We start from the raw sequence: 24,482 nt of genomic DNA, 5'->3' as shown, positions 1-24,482 counted from the left end.
GCTGGGGTTTGTTCTGAAGGTGAGGGGCGGCTGGACTGGAGCTGTAGGTTCAGCAAACAACCCTGATGGGGTGGGTTTGGGGGTGAGGTGGGGGTAGAGTGAGGGGAGGGAACCTGGGAGGCAGGCAGTGATGAGGAGCTGGACTGGAAGCAGGTGAATAGGGAGGTTTTGAGTGAGGAGGATTTGGTGTCATGGATTGAGAGGAGTGGGGCGGGGGGAATAAAAGCTGGCGTTCCAGTGTCATGTGGGAGGCCAAGGACTCCCACCCCATGGTGGAGACAGAAGGAGGAGGGAACATAAGCCAGCTGGGTTTGGGAACTGGAGAAGTTATAAGATGCTCAGGGAGGATATCCACAGGGCTAGTGAGACTGCAGCTTGGAAGTCAAGTTAGCACTCAGGAGCAGCTATCCACACAGCGACTGGGAGAGACAGCCAGGATGGCTCTTGGAGAGTGAGGCAATCAGAAACAGAGACAACAGAGAACAAACAGCCTAGAGAGAGCTCCAAGCAGGAGGTTCCAAAAAGGGAGCCTGGAGGAGGAGGGAGAGGGCCAGCACCCCTGGGGCTCCCCGTGAGTCACTGCAGCACCTCCAGCCACCCCTACCATCCCCACCTCCCTGCCCCCCACTCCCATCACCCATCTTCCTCCTGCCCCAGTTGTGTAACAGTGCTCCGTATGCCTTCCCAAACTCACAGCTGGGCCAGGAGGAAATCTGCAAACTGAGCAGAAGCGCCCTCAGGCTTCATAAACAGGTGAACAGCTCACACTGCCAACGTCCGGAGGAGGCACACAGGTAGCCCCGCCCATGAAGAGCCCCTCAAGTTTCAGAGAAGCTGCGAACCACACACCCCTACACCTTTCCACCAGATACCACCAGATTCTTCCAGGAGCAGCAGCCTCCAGAACTGGCCTTGATCAGACATCACAAAGGCTGGGGGTGGGAGGAAGCCGGCTGATCCCGATGGAGGAGCACAGGCTCAGAGACCAGAAACCAGAGCTCCTGGCTTCATGATGTGCTGAGGAGAGGACCTACTTGAGCTGATCAAGTTGCAATTAACCGCTGACAGTGGGGAGAGGGGGGAAGGCAATCAACAAACAAGAGAAACAGCAACCACCACCCTACTTCACAATTGATGAGCTATTAACAAGGCTGCTAGAAACCCCCAAGCCAAATTATAAATTGGAGCCTAATAAATCAAAACATAGAAGGCAGTCAGCTGCTCTGTCTCACCACTATCTCAGTCAAGTTCTAGAAATTGATGAACACCTGTGGCATGAAGATCCAAATGCTGGAGAGATAAATGCACAGCGGGGCCACGATGCTTCCCACACGGCCCACCGTGCTGCCACTCCCTACGGCCAGCGACCTGGAAACACAGAGAGAATTAGGACAGCAGCAGGAACAGAAGACAGGGACATTGAGGGAACAGCTGCCCAGGTCCCCGTCCACCCTCCCCACAGAGAATAAATACTAAAACTTAAGTCAGCTTAACATACTTGGAAATTAACTTTAATTTTTCAGGAATTGTTCATGATTTCCCCTGGAGGAGGAAATGGCAACCTACTCCAGTATCCTTGCCTGGAAAATCCCATGGACAGAGGAGCCTAGCAGGCTACAGTCCATGAGGTCACAAAGAGTCGGACACAGCTGAGCAACTAAGCACACAGGTTCATGATTTATATTCACATTCTGTGAAATATCAGTGTCTACAAACACGCAGATAATTCAGGACAAAAGAAAGGTAAATCAGTCTTCAGCTATGCAGATGAAGCTCTTACGATACTCATTCAGCCTAACATTGAGGATAACATCAGTCTTCTATAGCTTATTTAGAATAAGCTTATTTAGAAGTTTATTTAGAATAGGAAGTGGGGATTTGGGAAACCAAAAGATTTATATCTATGGATCACTCTATTTCAATTTTTTAAAGTCAAGCAACATCTTAATATACTTGCCTTTAAAACTTATTTACAGAAACCTTACAGAATCTCTAGCAGGAAGCAAAGAATGTGCTTCCAACATGAGTGTGCTGTGCTTACTCACTCAGTCATATCCGATTCTTTGCAACCCTATGGACTGTAGCCCACCAGGCACCTCTGTCCATGGGGATTCTTCAGGCAAGAATACTGGAGTGAGTTGCCAGGCCCTCCTCTAGGGGATCTTCCCAACCTAGGGATCAAACCTAGGTCTCCCGTATTGCAGGCAGATTCTTTACTGTCTGAGCTACCAGGGAAGCCCTTCAACCTGAGCAAGTATCTCTTATTAAGCCTCTTATTAAGAGAGGCCCCAGGAGAAACCAAACATGCCAGACTCCTTGATCTCAGACTTCTAATCTTCACAACCATGAGAAAACACACTCCTATTGTTTGAAGCCCTCAATCTGCGCTGTTTTGTCATGGCAGCCCCAGGACGTCAAGAGACACATCCTTAGAACATTAGCCCTGAGTCGGTGTAAGTCAATCGTGTTTGAGATTTAAAATGGTTTTAGGACAATACAGCACTATTTCAAAACAAATTCTCTAATATCCTTGCTAATGATGTATAGACAAAGCCTCTGATTCAGAATTAGCATCATCATGCAATCTTCCCACATCTCGGAGTTCCCATACTTCCTCAAAAAGAAGGCATTTATACTCAGAGACTAAATGTAAGGCTATGACACACAAGTGAAAGATAATAAGAAAACAACACAAAAATAAGTAACTCTTACCTTACAATGGTTGGATACAGCTCCGCTGTATAAAGGTATATAAGGCCAAACGCTGCCCCTATGAAAAATTTTCCAGCCATAGTTGCCACCACTAGCCAAAAATGGTATTCCTGAAAATGCATATATTGGCAAAATAGACCATCATTTTGTCATCAAGTAATATTTTTAACAGAAAAAGAGAAAATCCTTTAAATTATTACTTAAAACTTTCTAATCCTCCAGTGTCTTTCAGAACAGTAAGTTTCATTTTTGTTTGAATCTATTTTGTAAATTCTGCTCACGGTCTGCAAAAGCTTTCCCTCTTTATGAGATTTAGAGAAAAGTTTTACAGTGCCTCCTCTGCTAGGAGATTTCAAATTACCAACTAAGAAGAGACATTTGGGAAGAGACACTGTGGAATAAGACCCTCCCAGATAGCTTCTGCGGTCATCCTTGACGTATTCTACTTCCTGTAGTAGTTCTCAGAGACGTCTCATAGTCCATTTTTTCTCTCCTCCCTTGTCTGCCAGCTGGGTGTTGAGACCCAGGTGACCATGGAGTTCATGCATTAGGGGTGGCAGCATTTCTGTCAACTTGCATCCCTGAGTGACTCCAGGGAGCCAAACCCTTCACCACCCCTACACCCACCAGCGAAGAGCCACCTCAAACTTTCTGTGAGCAAGAAATAAACGTCTATGATGTGAAGTCACTGAGATTTGGGGGTGCCTGTATTAAGGCAGCCAGTGTCACCCATCACCTTCATTACTTTGCATTCAGTGTTTGCTGAATGAATTAATGGAACTCAGAAAAATTGTATTGTGTTGACGTTACCATTTGGAGAGAAGTTTTATTAGAGAGGCAATTTTTGTGATCAGGGGTTAGTACTCTATTTCTAGAAATGCCATCAGCCACTTTCCAGTCTTCCGCATTACTGCTGGGGCTTAACTACCGTAGAGGTGAAAAGCTCTCAGTTCAGTTCAGTTCAGTTCAGTCGCTCAGTCGTGTCCGACTCTTTGCAACCCCATGAATCACAGCACGCCAGGCCTCCCTGTCCATCACCAACTCCCAGAGTTCACTCAGACTCATGTCCATCGAGTCAGTGATGCCATCAAGTCAGTGATGCCATCGAGTCAGTGATGCCATCCAGCCATCTCATCCTCTGTCGTCCCTTTCTCCTCCTGCCTCCAATCCCTCCCAGCATCAGAGTCTTTTCCAATGAGTCAACTCTTTGCATGAGGTGGCCAGGGTTCCCCTAAATCCTCACTGGCTCAAAGACAATTGCCATCAACTCAACTAATAGAACTGCAAGCTACTTAAAAACACATGCAAAAAAGGTATGGATGAAGCTCCTTCAAAGTGGCAGAGACCTCCAAGTCTTAAGTAGTTTTAACTAATGTGAATCAGTTGCATGTATCAATCACCTGGAAATTTCAATCCATAAAACATTTGATTTACCAATTATTCACTGATAATTAAGTGAAGCATAAAAGGAAGTAACTGGTTAGCTTTCAAACAATTGTTTGAAATCTAATTTCAAACAATATACAAAACTTAAAATGCCTTGATCTAAATGTTGAGATACTATTGCTTTATAATTATATAATCACTATAATTATATAATATAAAATATAAATTATTTTAAAGTATTGTTATAGTGACTGTATTTTCTAAATTGAGAATGAAAATACAGGTTCTAGTAACATTTGAGGTGAAAAAAGGAAGAGTTCTTCTGGGTGCAAGAGGTATCCTAGGCCAAAGAGTTTGCCAAAATACAGGAATGAGGAAGCCATTTCAGTAGTTTATGGCACTGTTTCTCACTAAGAAATTGCATTCTTAGAAACAAAATTCTTGGGAAATAGATGCACAATAGAAATTGGAAACTACTAACCTACCACAGTGAAAAATAAGGCTGTTTAAACTGGGACAATTCTGAACATAAGACTCATAGTATCTTTCATCTGTCCCCATGACTCCCTTGCTCCTTCAGATTTCTGACCAAATGTCACATTCTCTGAGAGGCACACCATCCTCAACCACCTTAGATAAAGTAACAGTACACATGTGCATTCCCCCTCCAAACACAGTCACTCTCCATCCCTCATTCAATTTTGTTTTTCTTCATTTTACTCAGAGAAACTTGACTTACTGCATGTCTTCAGTACCTAGAAAAGAACCTGGCACATACTAGATGCCGGATAGAACTTTCATGAATGAATAAAAGTTTAAGATGATGATACTCACTGGAAAGTGCAGTCTACTCTCCTCACTCAAGATTACCGTGTTTACACAGTACAACACTGACCATCTCTGAGAAGTGGGATTTGGGCCTTTGCCCCCACCTCCCACATTTCTTTTTCCCTTAAATTTTCTACTATTTATTATAACAGAGAAGGAATGGGTTTTTTTAAGAAAACATTTAAAATATTATGAATATAATCTACCCCTATGTCTTCTTTCATCTGCGTATTCATAAGCTGAAAATGTCCCCATCAAACTGTCACAGTATAACTAACCATTCCCTAAGTAAAACATAAAAGAACTCACCTTGGGGATCACCATAATCACACCATTGGTCACTGCGCTTGACAGAAGGGAGAAAATCAGAATGTTTCTTCTCCCCACACGGTCCATCCCCAAGCACACAAAGACATAGGCAGGAATTTCCACTACCCCTGTCATGAAGCAAAAGGACACATCTCTATAAGCCAGAGCATCCAGCTGAACAGGGGGACCCCGCCTTCTAACCCCATGGAACGGTCAGCCCTCTCTCTGATCTCACGGACTTCTAAGAACCATCTAACAACTGCCTAAGAGGCAGAAAGGCCTGTGACTTTTAAACTCACTGGACTGGGGAGAAAGTTTACTGAGATGTGCGCTGATGCTCACATAATCTGCTTAGCACTTATCATCTCTCCTCAGAATCTTAATCCCCAGTGAGGCTGGAAGCTCCCAGGACACACAGCACAGTGCCTGGAGGGCAGGCCGGTGGAATGAACAAATACATAAGTTAATAGACAACACTGATCTTTTCTGATCTTTGGCTTCTTCTGCTTGACAGAACTATGGGGAAATGTTTGTGTCAGTAACTTCGAACTTAGAAATTAAGGTAGAAAATTCAGTGCAGCTAGGTCCATAGTAATGATAATTGTTTGATGGATTTTAAACCTAAAAGTTAAGCTACTATGAATCCCCCACTGAGCAAGGACCTTGTCTTGGATCTCCTTTTACTCCTCCTCAACAAAAAACAAAGTCTGGAACTGACTTAAAAGCCCTTCCGTTGAAGAACCGAAGTTTGAATCTTAGATCCAGAACCAAAAAGCTTTACATCTATCACCCAGAACACAACAGGGAGCAAGCAAGATTTCTCAGCAAAACTGAGCAAACCCAGTAGCCTCTGAGAAACTGTCACTGCTTATTAGCCTAGATTGTCCATGTAAGTGAAAGGTCTCTTCTTTCGACTCTCTGCAGCTTGCCTAACCTCAGGACGCTACCCATCACTGCCTTTGAGGACTGGTGTACACTTGCCTGTTTAACTACAGAATGCTATTAGCACCTGGCCTGGCAGGTCTGGGTCTACATGTCTTCTGTGGTTTGGGGAACATATCACTGCAGGTGGATACATATTTCCTGAGTTAACATTCTTAGCAGTATATCAGAAATTAAACTCTGCTGCAGCTGCTCAGAAAAGAAAAGGCTGGACAAAGACAAAACATAACATTCTGAGCCCTGCTGGAGAGACGAGTCTCCCTTCTCTTCAGTTCAGTTCAGTTCAGTTTAGTTGCTCAGTCGTGTCCAACTCTTTGCGACCCCATGAATTGCAGCATGCCAGGCCTCCCTGTCCATCACCAACTCCCGGACTTCACTCAAACTCACGTCCATTGAGTCGCTGATGCCATACAGCCATCTCATCCTCTGTCATCCCCTTCTCCTCCTGTCCCCAGTCCCCTCCCAGCATCAGAGTCTTTTCCAATGAGTCAACTCTTTGCATGAGGTATCCAAAGTACTGGAGTTTCAGCTTTAGCATCAGTCCTTCCAAAGAACACCCAGGTCTGATCTCCTTTAGAATGGACTGGATGGATCTCCTTGCAGTCCAAGGCATTCTCAAGAGTCTTCTCCAACACTACAGTTCAAAAGCATTAATTCTTGGGCGCTCAGCTTTCTTCACAGTCCAACTCTCACATGCATACATGACTACTGGAAAAACCATAGCCTTGACCTTCTCTTCATTAACATGAAAAATAAACAACTCCAGAGAAAAAGCCTCCCCTTCACAGACCCTGCTGTAGGTCTGGTGCCTCTGGACCAAAACAGTAGGTTCATCCATTACCCTACTCTTTTATTTTTTTAAGGACTTTTCAAGATGAAATAAAACAATGATTCTCAAAAGAACCTCCTGGGAATACCTGGATTACCACCTCTACTTTCCAACTAACACTAAATCAGTCAGTTTAGTTCAGTTACTCAGTTTTGTCCAACTCTTTGCGACCCCATGAACTGCAGCACACCAAGCCTCCCTGTCCATCACCAACTCCCGGAGTCCATCCAAACCCATGTCCATTGTGTCGGTGATGCCATCCAACCATCTCATCCTCTGTCGTCCCCTTCTCCTCCCACCTTCAATCATTCCCAACACTAAATGTCTTGAGCCAAATGAGTAAGTGACAGCTCAGGCAGGGACTGGTCTTTGGGAGCCAAACCTTTCCTGCCACCTCCCTCCCTCATGTCTGATTCCCTCCAAGTCTGACTCTGGGCTCTCCTTTCTCTAGCACTGTGTGCAAGGCCACCAGCTGAATTCCTGGAGCCTAGCAAAGCTGCACAGCTACTGGGAAAGCTGAAGAGACCTTTTCAAGTATATTTCACCTTGATTCTTCTTGAGCTGTAGCGATGCCGCATCTATATTTTTGACTTGACTATGTCTGGTTTAGAAATGGTGCAACCAACGAACCCTTCTGGGATTAGGATAATGTGCCATTTTTTTCTTCACTTTTATGATGTCTAATCTCTCTAATCACTCAGACCCCATTTTGATCCTATCTCCATATAACCCCAAAGGTGTGTCCTGAGGCTACTGTAGCATTCATCACCTACAAGTGGCACAAAACCTGAACTGAAATCCCCACCAACCTCAGACCATCTCAGGAGCTGAAAACTTGTTCAAAATTTGCACAGCACAAAAGCACTGACTAGAAGAGCTTAACAAGCAGGGGGGCTACTGGCAAGGGTCATGACATGAAAAGATCAAAGGCAGTGGAGACTATGTGTGTGCTCAGTCGCTTCGGTCCTGTCTGACTCTTTGCAACCCCATAGACTGTAGCCCCCCAGGCTCCTCTGTCTATGGGATTCTCCAGGCAAGAATACTGGAGTGGGTTGCAAGGCCCTCCTCCAGGGGATCTTGCCGACCCGGGGATCAAACCCCCGTCTCCTGCATTGTCGGCAGGTTTTTTACTGCTGAGCCATCGGGGAAGCCCAGTGGCTATAAAACAATGCTATTTGTCTTGGAAACATTTTTATATTTATGAGATGGCCTGTTTCCTTGAGAAGTAATACATCTCCATCAAATTTAACAGACTATAGCATAAAGATCCAAAACCCCAGCATTCCTAAACTTCCCGAGGTCACACCCCACCCCACTTGATTCTGCTACCATTCGCTGCTCTGTTCTAGAAATCCTGGCCTCCCCTGGTGGCTCAGACAGTAAAGCATCTGCCTACAATGTGGGAGACCCGGGTTCAGTCCCTGTTTCTCAAACTGACACGTAGAATGCGTTCACTTGTTCATTTGTTTATAAAATGTGTTTGAAGTCAAGATGGGCTCTTTTTATAAACTTGTTGGTCTGTCCCCCCTAAAAAAAAAGAGTAGTTCTTTTTTTCTTAAAATGACTTATAATTCCTTTGTGCTATAATCAACAAAAACAGGTGTCTCATCAGAGCACTTTAATGAGAAGGGATGACATTTATATATAACAATTTTAAAGCAAAGTCTTCTGGGGATAATATCAAATGCAAGTAGCCTACACAGAAACAAATGCATTTCTGATAATTCTGCACAAATGCATTTCTGATAATTCTCTCATGTCTGGTGTGAATTTGGTTAGGAGTCACACCTCAGGCTATCACAGCTTCAGAGCTATTTTAACCTGCCACTGAATTAAAAGAAGCATGACATCATGAACTATAGTTGCATGTGTTTAGGTTATTTTACTGACTAAAATTCCTAAATTAGAGGGTAGAAAGATGCCAGAAGAGCTCTAAGACATGCTAAATTTTAAAAGGAATGCAACTTGCAAAAAAAAATATGTAGTGAATAATCTCATTTATGTTAAAATATAAAACATTTATCTGTACAAATGTATGGAGATGCATAAAAAGAAATCTGAAAGTACAGGCCAAAGGTTATAGAAGGTACCTCTGAACTGCAGTTCTGAGATGGCAATGGGCTTAAAGGAAGGAAGCAAGCAAGGGGAAGAGGCAGGAAAGGAAGGAGGGACTCAAGTCTTTGATTTTCACTAAAAGGGGCTTCCCTGGTGTCTCAGATGGTAAAGAATTTGTCTGCAATGCAGGAGACCCAGGTTCAATCCCTGGGTCAGGAAGAGCTCCTGGAGAAGAAATGGTTACCCACTCCAGTATTCTTGCCTGGAGAATTCTGGACAGAGGTATCTGGAGGGCTACAGTCCATGGGGTCGCAAAGAGTCGGACATGACTGAGCTACCGACACACACACACACACACACACACACACACTAAAAAAGACCATAATGACTTAGCCAGCAGTGTTGTTCCTGGTAGAAATAAAGACAATAGAAACATTCTCAAAACCTGGTAGAAATTTCACTTCGCAGCTACACTTAATATAGTTTAACCACTTACCCATAAGGAAGAGATTTAAATATTCACTGCCTCCCAAATGAACAGAATTCAAGGAGAAGGTGTAGAACCCCAAACACCCTGTGAACCAAATCAGCCAAAGAATAAGTGTCCTTGCTCCAATACTCCAGTCATAAAACAGTTCTGACAGGGTGTGCTTCTCAACTTGAGAGGGCTTATTACCAGCAGAACCATCATGATCCAGTGATAAAAGTTCTGACAGTTTACAGGATCTCGTCCTATTCCACTTGGCCATCGTATCAATTACTTTTTGTGCTTCTTCATATTTTCCCCCTGAGATAAGCCAAAAAGGTGTCTCTGGGAGCATCCAACAGCACAGGATAAAGGGGAGAGTCACGGAGGAGAGCACTATCTGATAGATCCACCAGGTCCTGACGAAGTAGCCCGTCAAAGCCACCACCATGGTTCCAAAGGCAAAAAAGGAATGCAAGTGGATGGATGCCCACGTCCGAGACTTCATGCCGGCAAATTCTGTCACATAGACAAACACCACCACGAGATAGCCACTTCCAGACTGCAAAACAAAGCAGGGAGGGTGGGCCAGATTTAAGGTCACACACACAACTACTAAGGAGTTTGACCCTCTGCAAATCACACCAGAAAGAAAAGAAAGCTTTGTTTTCTCAAAACCCATGTCACATTCATACAATGGAATTTAATCCAATCCATCCTTCTTCAAATGTGTCCTCTCATCTTCCCACACCCTGTCTACCCCAAAAGGCAAAGTTTGAGTGGTTTTGCATGATGTTAGACACTGCCTTTTGCTTCATTTAAATATTGCTTTACAGTGTGAATTTACATCTCAGTTCCTTGCAAATATGTGTATTCATTTATCTATATAGAGAAGAGCCTTTTTTATTAAATCCTAAATTCTAAATGGGAACAAACCATTTATAGTAATTAGTGAAAAGAAAAAGATTTGATTAAAATTTCATTTTGACATGCAATAACAACAACAAAAACAGACAAATTGGACTTCAGGGAAATTTAAAACATCTATGCATCAAAAGACACTATCACTGGAGTGAAGAGGCAACTTATGGAACAAGAGATATGCAAATCATATATCTGATAAGAGACTAATATCCAGAATACACAGAGAACTTCTAAAACTCAAAAATAAAACAAAACCTTACATGATATTTGGTCCTGTCAGAAACATCCATAAAACATTCAGTCCACACCAAAAGGTCCTGGAAATTTGGTCCTGCCCAAAAGACCTATAAGCATATTTGGTCCAAGCCAAATGGTTTTGGATAAGACCAGATATCAGCTACCTTTTGGCATGGACCAAATGTCTTATGGATGGTTTGGATAGGACCAAATATCTGTTAACCAAACAAAAAATCAAATTCAAAAATGGGCTCGGATTCCTCCAAAGAAAATACTGGAATGGCCAATAAGCAATGAAAAGATGCTCAGCATCACTAATCATTAGGGAAATGCGAATCAGAACCACGATTTGATATGCCACCTCAGGGACATTAGGATGGCTAGTATAAAATAAAATTAAGTGTTGGTGATGATATGGAGAAATCAGAACCCTTATGCACTGTTGGCAGAAATGTAAAACGGTACAGCCACTAAGGAAAACAGTATGGAGAGTCCTCAAAACACTAAAAATATAATTGCCTTATGATCCAGCAATCCCATTTTGGGAATATACCCAAAAGAATTTAAGGTGGGATCTCAAAGAAATATTTTTACACTTATGTTCATAACAGCATTATTCACAGTAGCTAAAATACGGAAGCAATCCAAGCTCCCATCAACAGCAATCCATCAACAGATGAATAGATAATACACAATGGAGTATTATTTAGCCTTAAGAAAAGAATATTCTGACATATGCTCCAACATGAATTAACTCTGAGGACATTACACTAAGTGAAATAAGCTAATCCCAAAAAGACAGATATTGTATGATTCCATTCATATCAGGCATAGTATCTAGAGTAGTCAAATTCAGAGAGACAGAAAGTAGAATGGTGGTTGCTAGGGGTTGAGGGGAAAGGAGTATGGGGAGCTACTGTTTTATGAATATAGACTTTCAGATTTGCAAGACAAAAAGAATTCTGGAGATGGATGGCAGGGATGGTTGTACAACAGTATGAATGCATTTAATATCACTGAACTGTAGATACTTAAAAATAGTTATGATGGTAAATAATGTAATGTGCATTTTAGCACAATAAAAAGAATGGAGGAAAAACTTTATTTTAAAAGCAGGCCTATATTAAATTTAACAAAATTCAGATTATAATAACACTATGTGACTACTCAGGGAATAAACAAAGAATGACACAAATGGATTTTTTTGTGGAGGAGGGTGGAGGCAAAAGGACTAGAAGTTCTACAAAATTATTTCACATTTGACTTTTATTAATATAAATTAAATTGTAAAATTAACTTTTGAAAAATTATTCTGGGGCACCACTGACTTCCCCAAAGCCCTCTCTTAATCCTTTGATATTCAAATCATGCTCTTTTGAAGGCTTGTCTTGTCATTATCTTTATGGATATTCATTTCTTCAAAAGTTAATTGGTCTATCTCTGCCAGGTCCCAATTGGTCAAGGGATCTGTGTAGCATTAAGGCAGTTTTCTCCCACTGCTTTCAAAGACTGTTTGTCGTTTAGCATCTTTTGTAAGATCTGCAATTTCATTTTGCATCAGAGTTGGAAAGAGGCTAGCCCAGTAGCAGCGAGCAGAGAGGTGCTTGATAGGGATGACTGTACGAATGGTCAGTCTCACATTTTGAGCTTTTATTTCCCCATGCAACCTTGTAATTGCAAGACTCAGATAATGAAGCCTGATAATGAGGCTTCCCATATTGAAGAATCCAGTGGTTTGGTAAATTTAAACCTTCAAACACTACAAATTTCCCCTTTAATTCCCCATCAAGGTAAGCTATAACATCAGTCCTCAAGATGTTTTTTCCAAGGCCAGTTGTTTTGGAGTTCCCTCCCACTTCTACCAGTTACTTCTGTCACTGGGTTTAAACAATCCATGCACAACTGCCTGAATAATTCCAAAAAGTCTCCTTGATCCCATTCGCACCTGTCACCTCCAGTAATAATACTCAGTTCCTCACATCTACCCTGACCCCACCCCTGGCACAGCAGTCAGAATGACCACTTCACCCCTGAATTCACTGAACCCCTTCAGAGGATTCTCATTACCTTTAGGAAACCAGGCAAACCCTTTGTCATCTTACAAGGTCTGCCTAGTCATCTCTCTCTCCTTCAGCCTCACGGTGCATTTCACCGCCTCTCTATTCTCCTGGTATCTAGACCTTCAGTTTCTTCACATCTCTAGGCCTTCTCACTTGCTACTCCCTCTGCCTATAAGGTTCTTCTCTCACCCATCCCTCAGACTAAAAAGACCCTGACTCTCTAGACTCCCTATCCCATCCCCCACTGTGCGGAGCCCCTCCCCCCACTGCTGGTCCTTATGTTCAACACTGTATGGATTTTTTACAATGGTCCGTCAGCATCTTGCCTTCCTGCTACACTATAGGGTTATTGAAGCATCCTGGTCAGGTTTACTTAGCATGACAGTCTGTAGGTAGATCAATAAATGTGCTGAGTAAATGAATCTGCCTGCATCTTCCCTAAGCAGAACTGCATCACAAATATATTTCCCATAAAAAACAAAGGAAAGAGGCACAGAAAATTAATACCACATTTTACAGAAGTATTCTATGGGTGGCTGTCTGATTTTCTTGGCTCTGGAAATCAGCTCAAGGTATTTTGCAAGACCAAAAAAGATAATTTTAGAATTATTCTCTCAATTATTCCAAAAGAGGACTCCACCCTCTCTCAAGACCTCTCTTTGCCTCTGTTGTACAATCATTCCCACCAGAAGGTCTATTATCAAACCTCACCCTGCAGCTACAGAGTCATTTCCTCTTATTCTGTCCTTAGTGGAGACAGAACTGCTGGTTGTTATCTCTTGTGTTAAAAACTCTCTGCATTCCCCAAAATATTATACTTTTTAAAGATACAACACCTTTGGTTCTCCTAAATTGTTTTTAATGCATCCTTCTATCCTTGACCATCTATGAGTGGCTTCTTAGGGACCCTTCTTAGCTGTTGATGAAGACTCCAAAAGAGAATATACCACCTTGCCCTTGGAGGGGGCACAGTGACCTCTTCTTCTGAGGCTGAAGTCCTTGGCTTCTCCCTACACCCTTAGGTCATCTGCTCCAGTGACAGGGGATGTATGCCCTGCTCTGTGTTCAGCAAGATCACAAGCTCTTCCCGAAGAGAAAACTTCACTCTGTTATCCTTGAACAGTGACCTCCAAAGAGCCGCTGTTGCCGCTGTGAGGTAGTATGGAGCCTGTCCGGAAGCCTCACTGAGTGTGGAAACTCCCTGGTCCACTTCCAGCAACAGTCAGCTTTACTCTGTGCCAGGTACTGAACTGCAGACATTTCCCTGAATCTCAAGTGAGTCCTGGTAACAACCCAGTGAAATAGGTATACTTTTCTACAGTTTACAGATCAGAAGTTAAGGTTCGAAGAGGATAAGGCATTTGCCCAAGGTCACACAGCTGAGAAGCCAATATATGACAATGCTGGGATTCAAACACATGCCCTTTCCACTATCCTCCCCTGTTCCCCAAAACAAAAAGGTCTGAAGCTTTGTTTTTACCCTTCCTGCACATTATACAAATGACATTCTTAACAATATGCCGTAACTGTCTGGTTCATGCATACATCTAGACTGACATAACTGCTCAGAAGTAAAATAATTGGAGCTATTATTTGTAATGGGTATAAATAATGACTTTTTTATTTCTGTCCCCTTGTGCCTTCCTCTCTCCCTCTTGTTCTTCCTGTCTCTTCTCTATCTTTTGCCTTACAGTATTGGCTCGAATGGGCTTCCCTGGTGGCTCAGAGGTAAAGGATACACCTGCCAATGCAGGAGACAAGGGTTTGATGCCTGGGTCAGGAAGATCCCCTGGAGGAGGAAACGGCAATCCACTCCAGTATTCTTGCCTGGAGAATCCATGGGATTCTCATGGACAGAGGAGCCTGGTGGGCCACAGTCCATGGAGTTGCAAAAGAGTCGAACATGACTGAGCAACTAAACAACAACAACAGTTGGCCAGAATCCCCAATAAAATGCCAACTGGAAGTGATGTCTCACAGATCCCTGCTGCTAGTAATGGTGGAATGTGGATCACGTGTCAGGCACAGAGTCCAGTGAAACGTTTCAGCCTACTAAGCCACAATTTTTCATTTAACAGCCTTCATTCTAAGCATAAGGCACTAATATTCTACAGAAAGACTTGGGCAGTGAACAAAGATTAGTCCTTGATCGCTATCTCACTAGATTCAAATAAGCACAACTAACAGAGTTAAGGTTTAATATAAAAATACTGCAGTGGAATTAAAGAGGCAAAAACAAACAAACACACACAAACCCCAACAACAGCCCAACTCACGATAGCAAGAAGAAAGCGTGCGACTATGAAGCTGTAATAATCAAATGTGAATGCCACCGCTATGCCAAACAAAAATACACCGGTGCTTGAGGCCCACAAAACAAGGCGTCTTCCTGCCCTGAAAAATAAGAATCACACAGTGGAAGGAGCAAGGTGTGGCTGCAACAGTTTAAAACATCCACTCTAATTCAAGAAAGATAAATTTTACCTATATTTTTAGTAGCTTATGTATTTGACTTATTTATTTTGGGTAAATCATGAGTTAACACACAATTTTCTCAAAAGGCCAGTTTTTCAGTGGCCAAGTCTCCACCTGAGCTGCTAATATACACACACAATCACTCTGGGTGGTCCCCAAAGGACCTCCTAACCTGGGATTAGGAGGAAGGAGAGGGAAGATCTGTCCTTTCCCTGTCAGCACCTGCTCTGTCACCTGCTGGATCATCTTCCCTGTTGGACTGGCTCTGCCCACAAAGGGGGAGGCAACTCTTAATAAGCCCCTCTAAAAACAGTGACATTCTGCTAGTAGAATAAGTTGCCTATTTGCCCTATATTTTCATAATTGGGAAGGGAATTTCCTTCTTTAAAAAGCAAACAAGTAACAATTACATGCCTACGGATTTAAAAAGTGAGATGTAATTCATATGATACAAAATCCAGTCTTTTAAAGCAGGGATCCCCAACCTTCAGGCTGCAGACCTGTACCTCCTGTCAGATCAGATCAGCAGCAGCATTAGAATAGAAATAAAGTGCACAATAAATGTAATGTACTTGAATCATCCTGAAACCATCCCCCACCTGCCCCAGTCCATGGAAAACTTGTCTTCCATGAAACCAGTTCCTGATGTCAAAAAGGCTAGGGACCACAGTTTTAAAGTATACAATTCAGTGGCTTTTTAGTGGATTCTCCAGGCAAAAATATTGAAGTGGGTTGCCATTTCCTCCTCCAATGCGTGAAAGTGAAAAGTGAAAGTGAAGTCGCTCAGTCATGTCAGACTCTTCACAACCCCATGGACTGTAGCCTACCAGGCTCCTCTGTCCATGGGATTTTCCAGGCAAGAGTACTGGAGTGGGGTGCCATTGCCTTCTCCAAGTGGATTCACAGAATTGTGCAACTCCCTTCCAAAAAGGAATTGTGCAACTCCCTTCCAAAAAGAAATTCTGCACCCAGGAATCATTTCTTATTCTCTGTTCCCTCTGTCCCCTGAAAGCCACAATCTACTTTCTGTCTTTATAGAGTTGCCTCTTCTGGACATTCTATATAAATGGAATCGCACACCATAAGGCCTGGCTTATTTTATTATGCTTTCAAAGTTCATCCATGTTACTGTACTTCATTCCTTTTTATGACTCAATAACATTTCCTTGGAGAAGGGAATGGCAACCCACTCCTGTATTCTTGCCTGGAGAATTCCATGGACAGAGGAGCCTGGTGGTCTACAGTCCACGGGGTCACAAAAGAGTTGGAGATGACTGAGCAACTAACACACACAACATTCCATTGCGTGGCTATACCACGTTTTGTTCATCCATTCATCCCTAGATGGACATTTGGACATTGTTTCCACTTTTTTGGCTATAATGAATAATGCTGCCACGAACATTTGTGAACAAGATTTTATGTCAAGTTATGTTTTCAATTCTCTTGGATATGTACCTGGAGGTGGAATTGCTGGGTCATATTCTAACTTTATGTTTAATTTTTAAGAAGCTGCCAAACTGTTTTCCAGGGTGGCTGCCCCAATTCTACCATCCCAACAATTTCTCCATATCCACACTTGTTATTGACAACACTTGTTATGGACAACACTTATTATCTGTCTTTTTGATTACAGCCATTCTAGTGACCAGGGGTATTTCACTATAGTATTGATTTACATTTCCCTAATGATTATTGATGTTGAACATTTTTATATGTGCTTATTGGCCATTTGTATATATTCTTTGGCAAAATATCCATCCAAATCACTTGTCCATTTTTGAATTGGGTTATTTGTCTTTTTATTATTGATTTATGAGTTTTTTTTCTAGATACTAGACTGTCATTAGCTATATGATTTGCAAATATTTTCTTCCTATGAGATGTCCCTGACAGATCATTTTAAGGCAAAAGAATACAGTCCTGAGATTCCAAGCAACAGGTTTGCCCATTGTAGCAGAGAGTATGTAAGCAAATTGGAAACTGTCAAATTCACAGCCTCAGCCTGCTCTGCTCCCACGGGCACTAGTAGGGATTGTTGGCCCTACATTTAAAGGTTTCCCAATCTCATTTGAGCCCGGAATGTCATTTTAAACTATTTTCATCCATCCCTCTTCTACCCACAACGTTTTCATTCTCTGTAACAGATGAGCAACGCTCTTGATGATGAGCAGAGAACAAAGAACACCAAAGAGAAAGCTCTGCAATTTCCTACTCTGCCCAATTGCCAACAAGACCTGCCTCTGCCTGCAGCCTTTTTTTCTTCCCTCCTGTCCAGAGACACACACCCTTTTCTCTTCAAATACCATTCTGCAGTCTTTGTATTGGTTCATGTCTCTTCCCAACTCTTCTGAGGTCTTATTCTACCAATTATTTCTTTCCCCTCTATCCCTCCCACTCTTCTGACTCCTCCCTTTCAGTTGAAGTCTCTTTCAGCCAAAGACAATAACCTTCTCTGGATCCCCATCATTCCTGTAACCACCTTGCACCTTGCATTTCCTCCACTGATGGACTTTCCAAAAGGGAGTATCTACCTCCTCGACTCCTGTTTTGCTCCTCTCACCAATGACAACTCAACTTTCATCCTTCCCAGGAAGCTTATGAAGCAGAAGATTCTTAAAAACTGAGATGGTAACTTCAGTCACCAAATAATAACTATTTTACTAATAGACTCCACTTCTGTTGCAATTTCATTATTCAAACCCCACCTCCTGGAGGGGCTGTGGGAGGTGGAGGGAAAGACCTGGGTCCTCCTCCCTTTAGGCTTCCATAGTCTTTGTCTCCATGGCCTTTGCTTCTACTATGGCCCCAGACACAACAAAGCCCTATAATATTTCTTTTGATGTGATTCTTGGTCCCATGTGACTAGCACACACTGAAGGCAGGGATTTCTGACCTAAGCAGTTGTCTTTAGGTTCCCGGTGCCCAAGACATGCCTGTAAAATTCACAACTATGGGGCCAAATAAATAAGTTTATCTCTGTGCTCTGGGTCAGGCACTAAAAGTGTGGTCCATATCCATACACGGATGAACTTTGCCTTATTTTAAGAGCTATACGTTCATTTTAAAGTATATATATTTTTTAATTTGATTGGTACATCACACAATTTCATAGATATCACTGCATAGGGCCAGACTATCCTCCTAAAAAGCAAGTCTATTTAAAGAAAAAATATTCAAAGTAATAACCAGTAGCTACTGAGTGGTTATACGTCCAAGGTACTTTTTCTGCGTTAATTTTGCAATAACCCTCTGAGATGAGTATTGTTATTTTCATTGCCAGCTTACACACAAGATTCTGCAATGCAGGTCAGGCAATGTGCCAAGGTCCACAGCTAATAAATGGCAGAACACAGGCAGACTGTCTTCAGAACCCATCCCCTTAATGTTATTTTGTGTCCCTAAATAACAGATCAGCAAAGAAGTACGTATTATGCAGGAAGTATGAAAATGACTAAAGCTTTGAACATAATTCCCTGTCCCCTAAGACAATGAGATGGGAAAACGAACCCTACACTGATGGATGAGACAGTACAAAAGACTTCATGTTACCTGTCGGAGAGGTAGCCAAAGATCACTGCTCCCAGCAGGACTCCAAACATAAACGTGGGCTGGATCAGCCTTCCGAGCCACTCTCGGTTACACACCAGATCCCACTGGGTCACCACAGTGCTGAGCCACTTGCTTCTGTCGTAGATGTAGCCATCCAAGCAAGGGAAGCTGCTCTTCCGGCCACTGTACTCATAGTCCAGACTCGACTGATCATCCCTCCGGAACCTCTGACAGCTGGTGAGCTCCCAGACCTCCCCGTCCTGCAGCTGCACGAGGATGTGATCCTCACGGCCCACGGAGACCTGGGTCCAGATGTCCTCCAACTGCCAAGTAGAGAGGTCTTGGAAAAGAACCTGACTTACATTGCCTGGGGGCCTACAGGTATGCTGGGGGGACACTGACAAGAACACAGAAGCCAAGTAGTGGATACCACAAGAGATATTCTGGAAGGCACATATAAAATAGAGGAATATTTGGTATCTGCAAAGAGAGAGGAAAAGAAAAGTTATTATAGCTGACCTATGGGCTAAAAAAAAAAGACATAGGCAAACATGAAAGGTTTCCATTATGCTTAGCTTGAATAAAGGGATAAACACAACCAAATCCTGTTAGGGACCTAAGAGGCATCGCATAACGACAACCCTATGAATATCACTGAGAAGGTAACATACATCATACATGACATACATTTTTATACTTCGACTCTTCCCCGCTTCACAAATTCCAATGCTCAAACTTGACACAGTCTCCACAAACAGCAGACAGATTTTGTTTGTGTGAAGTTTACCTGCCTGCCCCTTGAGGCGTTTGGGTTTGGTACCTAAGTAGTCTCATCACCTGGAGAGGCTCCACTGCTGCAAAACTCACATTGTCTGACCACAGCTTCCCATCCTCCTAGCTCCCCCTGTCCCTCCCATTGACCCCATCCCCTGCACTGTTTGGGGCTCCAGCCTTTGGCGCCCACCAGCTTCTCGAGTTTACTGCCACCTTCCTGGCCCCACTCCTTCCCCAGCCAGCCTGAACCCCACAGTTATCACTAGTTTTTTCCACAGAGTCACACAAGTTCTCTATTCATGTTCTCAGTTCACACCCAGTCCCCTCAAAATAACACCTCCCCTGGCAGGCCTCTGAAGCTAGGATCTGTCTTCTCTGCCCCACCCACAGGTGCTGAGAAGGTCTTAAGCACACTTTCAGTTCAAATTTCCCTTTTCCTGTCACAAGGATGTGCCGTACTTAGTCTCTCAGTCACGTCTGACTCTTTGTGACTCCATGGACTGTAGCCCAAAAGCCTCCTCTGTCCATGGGATTTTCCAGGCAAAGTACTGGAGTGGGTTGCCATTCCCTTCTCCAGGGGATCTTCCCAACCCAGGGATCGAGCCCAGGTCTCCCGCATTACAGGAGGATTCTTTACCAGCTGAGCCACCAGGGAAGTCACAAGGATAACTGCCTCAAAAACAAACAAACAAACAAACAAAATCCTACTTCATTAGGTGTCTCACATTCTAACAAATCATTTTCTCCCTTATAAAGATTGCTGTCCACCAAGTGTCTACCCAGCCCAAGGCTCCTTCAGAACAACAGACTTAGACACAACACATCACTATGCCCACAGCCAAGAGAAACACTAATGGAAACAGAATAGACCGGAAAACCAGAGGTAAGTAAAAGCAAAGATGATCAGAACCTCCAGGAAACAGACCTATGCTGTCTGGGTGACAGGTAAAGAAGATTACATTCAGTCCTAGATTGATATCATTCTATAGAATAGAACATGCCTGCGTATGTGCTAAGTCACTTCAGTCGTGTCTAACTCTTTGTGACCCCATGGACCGTAGCCGCCAGGCTCCTCTGTCCATGGGGATTCTCTAGGCAAGAATACTGGAGTGGGCTGCCATGCCCTCCTTTAGTATCTTCTGCACCAAGGGACTGAACCTGTGTCTCTGATGTCTCCTGCACTGGCAGGCAGGCTCTCTACCACTAGCACTACCTGGGTAGCCCATAATAAAACATAATTAGTATCATACCACTGTGGCTAATAGCATGGACTCCAGAACCAGACTACCAAGATCTGAAGCTTGTCTCTGGTGACTTATCTTTTGGGCAAGATCCTTACCCTTTATGTAAGGATCTTTTCTCATCTGAAAAATGAGTTGTTATGGGAATGCAGAGTTACTACATGTAAAGCACTATGGCATACTGTAGGTACATTTAAGTGTTAGATACTATGATGTTCATAAGGTGAAGTCAAAAAAGAGCTTAAAAGGGTCATATACTGACCGAAAAAAAAAAAAAAAAAAAAAACCAACTACCACCTATACCCATACATCTATGTCAGCCACAGGCTCATCATTCCACCTCTGAAATTTTAAACTCTCTCTGTCTTTATTCCAAGATAACTCAAAGATCCAGGCTCTTAGTTCCTCCTGATTCTGTTTCCTCAATTCCCTCTAACATGGGGGTTAAACCGTGAAGTGTTTGTAACTTCAATACAAACTTGTATTTTGTATTGAACAACACCTAATTCTTCTTAGGTGTCCTGCTTTCCTCTTTTAAAGGTGATTTGGACAGTGTTTCCTCACCTTAGAAATGACCAAGGAGAAATGAGAGACAATTAGGGCCTTCTACTTAACACTGTCGCTAGGTTTCCTTAAGACTAGATAACGATACACAATAACCTCCCTCTCTATTTATAGACAATAAAGAGACCAATGAGAGCGAATGCCAGAGAAAATATGGGCTACTATGATATGGTCACACTATTTTCACCTTTTGCTGTAAGCATTGACATGTTACCCTTTCCCTTCCTATAAGTAGCTTTCACAACCTACCTTTCCTACCAGAATGGGGACTTAGGTGACAATAATAGTCACGATTTATTGATAACTTACAGAATGATACGATTTTGCATACTCCACTGTGACTGGCTAAGAGCTGTCTCCCCAAACCCATTCTCCCTTTCTCCCACCACACCGAGCCACACCTGACCATGCAGGTGAGGACATGGAGCAGCTGCCCCAAATGCTGTGGATGGTGGAGTTGCCTCACCCACTTGGGTCCCTGGAGACACCATGGAGCACAGCTGCCCTGGACAGTGACCAGAGACAAAATCCAATTGAGGGGTCTCTTTGCTACAGCTCCTAAGTATGGTGATTAATCCCTAAAATACATGGGGAAAGAATGGTATTAGTAACTACTACCTCTTATCATGAGGATGAAATGAGAGCTGCATGTGGAGTCCTTATAACCAACATGTGTAGTACTATTATTACCCCCATTTTACAGATGAGTAAGTGGTAAGTCAAATGCTCAAGACCATATAGTTAATACTTGGTAAGCCAGGATTGGAACTTGGACATCCATTCCCAGAGCTGATTTTGTAACCTCTATGCTATTCTGCTTCAAGGAAGATAAGATGAGATAATAAATGAAGGACCTGGCTGAATCCCAGGGTTGCACTCAGGAGAGCATCTAGTTGACAGCATGGACTGTGGAGGCCAATGGACATCCAATGACATCGAATCCTGCTCTGCTACTAAGAGATTTGTGATTTAGGTGCAAGACCTGGTTTCCTCATGTGTAAAATGAGAGTGATACCACTAGTCTCAAAGGGCTGCAGTGAAGGTAAAAGAAGGTAACATGTACAAAAAAACTTAGGACAGAGCTGGGCACAACTGAGCATTCACTAATGCAGGTATCAGGAGGAAGCAGGGGAGAGTTGGGGCCTCCTGCCCCTTCCCCGCCTGTTTCACCACTCCTTTCTTGTGGACACTGGGAATCATAACCAACATCTGTGCAACTTTTCACCCTGGAGAAGAGCACAATATCAGCTCTTCATCACAAGCCTGGAAGGGAGCTTAAGGCAGGAATGATTATAATTCTCATTCTGTGCATAAGAAACTGAGACACAGTATTCCCAGGGTCACCTTAGCAGTGAGTGGCAGGCCAGGATTCAGACTGAGCCCAAAGCTCTGGATCCACACTTTCTATGGCTCCTCGCCCAGCTACCCCTTCTCCCAAAACGTTCTGGGTCAAAGTAGTATTTCTCCACGAATGAATGAATAAATAAATGAATGAATACACTTTAAATTTTTAAAATTAATTTGACAAATGAAAAGAGAGTGACAACCATACAAAGGTCAAACCTAGGTCCCACCCTGCAGTAGCTGTGGGTCCTCGACCCAGCCTCAGTTTCCCAATCATGAAAATAAGGATTCATCCCCACCCCTTTGTAAAATTCCGCACTGTGTAGTTGGCACATATTGAGTGAGTGAAGTCGCTCGGTCGTGTCCGACTCTTTGCGTCCCGAGGGACTGTAGTAGCCTACCACGCTCCTCTGTCCATGGGATTTTCCAGGCAAGAGTACTAGAGTGGCTTGCCATTTCCTTCTCCAGAGGATCTTCCCGACCCAGGGATTGAACCCAGGTCTTCCGCATTGTAGGCAGACGTTTTACCGTCTGTTGCTGCTGCTGCTAAGTCGCTTCAGTAGTGTCCAACTCTGTGCGACCCCAGAGACGGGGGCCCACTGTCTCTGGGGTTCTCCAGGCAAGAACACTGGTCTGAGCCACCACATATTAGGTTTCCATAAACCGAAAACACACACACAAAGAACGAACAAACTTTAAACGGTTGTTCCTAGAGCAATTCAATACCTGCCAGGCACTGAAGGAGACTCTACCACGGGTTGGGGCGGGACAGCAGTCGTCTGGGGAAGTGAAAGAGGAGCCCGTTTGGCAGGTCAGAGAAACGAGCTGCCAAGAACAGGCATTCCTGCTGTGACTTGGCCTCTGCAGCGGGGGCTTTGGACTCCGGCACCGGCAGAGGGCGCGCCGGGGGATCCCACACCCACCGCTCCCGAAGCGAGCCCCCAGCGCCCGCTGCTCGCTCTGGGGCCGTCCGGCCGCCAGAGTTCGAGAGGATCAGTCCAGGGCCAGGAGTCAGGACTCAGGCCTCCGGACTTTTCCCGGAAAGGAGGGGTGGGGAGATGTGTTCGGATCGCGAGCTCTGCTCGCGCAAGAACCCCACCGCAACGGAAAGAAACAGACCCCACCGGCGCCTCCACCCACGTGGCTCCGGCTCCCCGGGCACCGTCCTCCCTCCCCACCCCTACCCCATCTCCCTACCTGCCGAAGTGCCCCACGCTGTCAAAAATCAGCTCCAAGTTGCTGGACCCCATGGTGCCGCCGTGCACCACGCTCCGAAGCGGGACGCGCGACGCTCGCCTAGTGCAGGGGACTGCGGGCACAGCGGTGCCCTGCCCCGCCCCGCCCGGCCCCCGCGGCCCGCCCGCCGCGGCTTTGGCATCTCCCGCGCGTCAAAGGGCTCGAGCCGCGCGCGGGGCCAGGCTCTGTTCCTCTTTCTTCTCCTCTAGCGAGTCCCCGCCGTCGCGGCCTTTTGCGCGGCGCGCCGTGCTCCCGGAGCCCGCGGCGGCACCGTGCGCCCATCCCAAGCCCCGCCACTTCCCGCTCCCTCCCCGCCGCCCCATCAGACCCTTGACACCGCGTCCGTTTCGGTCGCCGCTCCCGAGAGGCGCGCTGGTGCCTGGGAAGGGTGGTCCACCCGGCAGCCCAAGGTGGGGAACGCAGATTCCACTCTTGGGCACAAACACCGTTTTCTCAGAGAAGTCCGCCCATATGGGGCCTACAAGAGCAGAGCACAAAGAATGGATTCTGATGACCCTGAGAAGTGGCAGGATCCTGCAGAGCTGTGT

At 44.3% G+C, this 24,482-nt stretch overlaps 1 protein-coding gene across 4 annotated transcripts in view; it reads right to left on the bottom strand.

Annotated features, from left to right (window-relative positions):
• SLC22A16 (solute carrier family 22 member 16) overlaps nt 1–24,258 on the bottom strand; it is a 33,595-nt gene extending 9,337 nt beyond the window's left edge. Inside the window, exons 1-8 of one of the 4 annotated variants that reach the window (XM_069598118.1) lie at nt 23,896–24,195; nt 18,776–19,255; nt 15,025–15,142; nt 9,738–10,089; nt 9,558–9,635; nt 5,236–5,363; nt 2,713–2,822; nt 1,269–1,368 (exon numbers count right to left, since the gene is read on the bottom strand). In XM_069598118.1, coding sequence (XP_069454219.1) covers nt 1,269–1,368; nt 2,713–2,822; nt 5,236–5,363; nt 9,558–9,635; nt 9,738–10,089; nt 15,025–15,142; nt 18,776–19,255; nt 23,896–23,948 — 1,419 coding nt within the window. In that variant the 5' untranslated portion in view covers nt 23,949–24,195. Of the gene's footprint in view, nt 1–1,268; nt 1,369–2,712; nt 2,823–5,235; nt 5,364–9,557; nt 10,090–15,024; nt 15,143–18,775; nt 19,425–23,895 lie in introns of those variants that run through there. The other 3 variants (XM_069598115.1, XM_069598117.1, XM_069598114.1) reach the window with 3 other exon arrangements.
• Between the last annotated feature and the right edge of the window lie 224 nt (nt 24,259–24,482).

This window comes from Ovis canadensis, chromosome 8, assembly GCF_042477335.2.
Source record: "Ovis canadensis isolate MfBH-ARS-UI-01 breed Bighorn chromosome 8, ARS-UI_OviCan_v2, whole genome shotgun sequence".
Classification (NCBI taxonomy): Eukaryota; Metazoa; Chordata; class Mammalia; order Artiodactyla; family Bovidae; genus Ovis; species Ovis canadensis.
The sequence above is the reverse complement of the archived record's forward strand: the minus strand, read 5'-3'. Positions and strand labels throughout refer to the sequence as shown.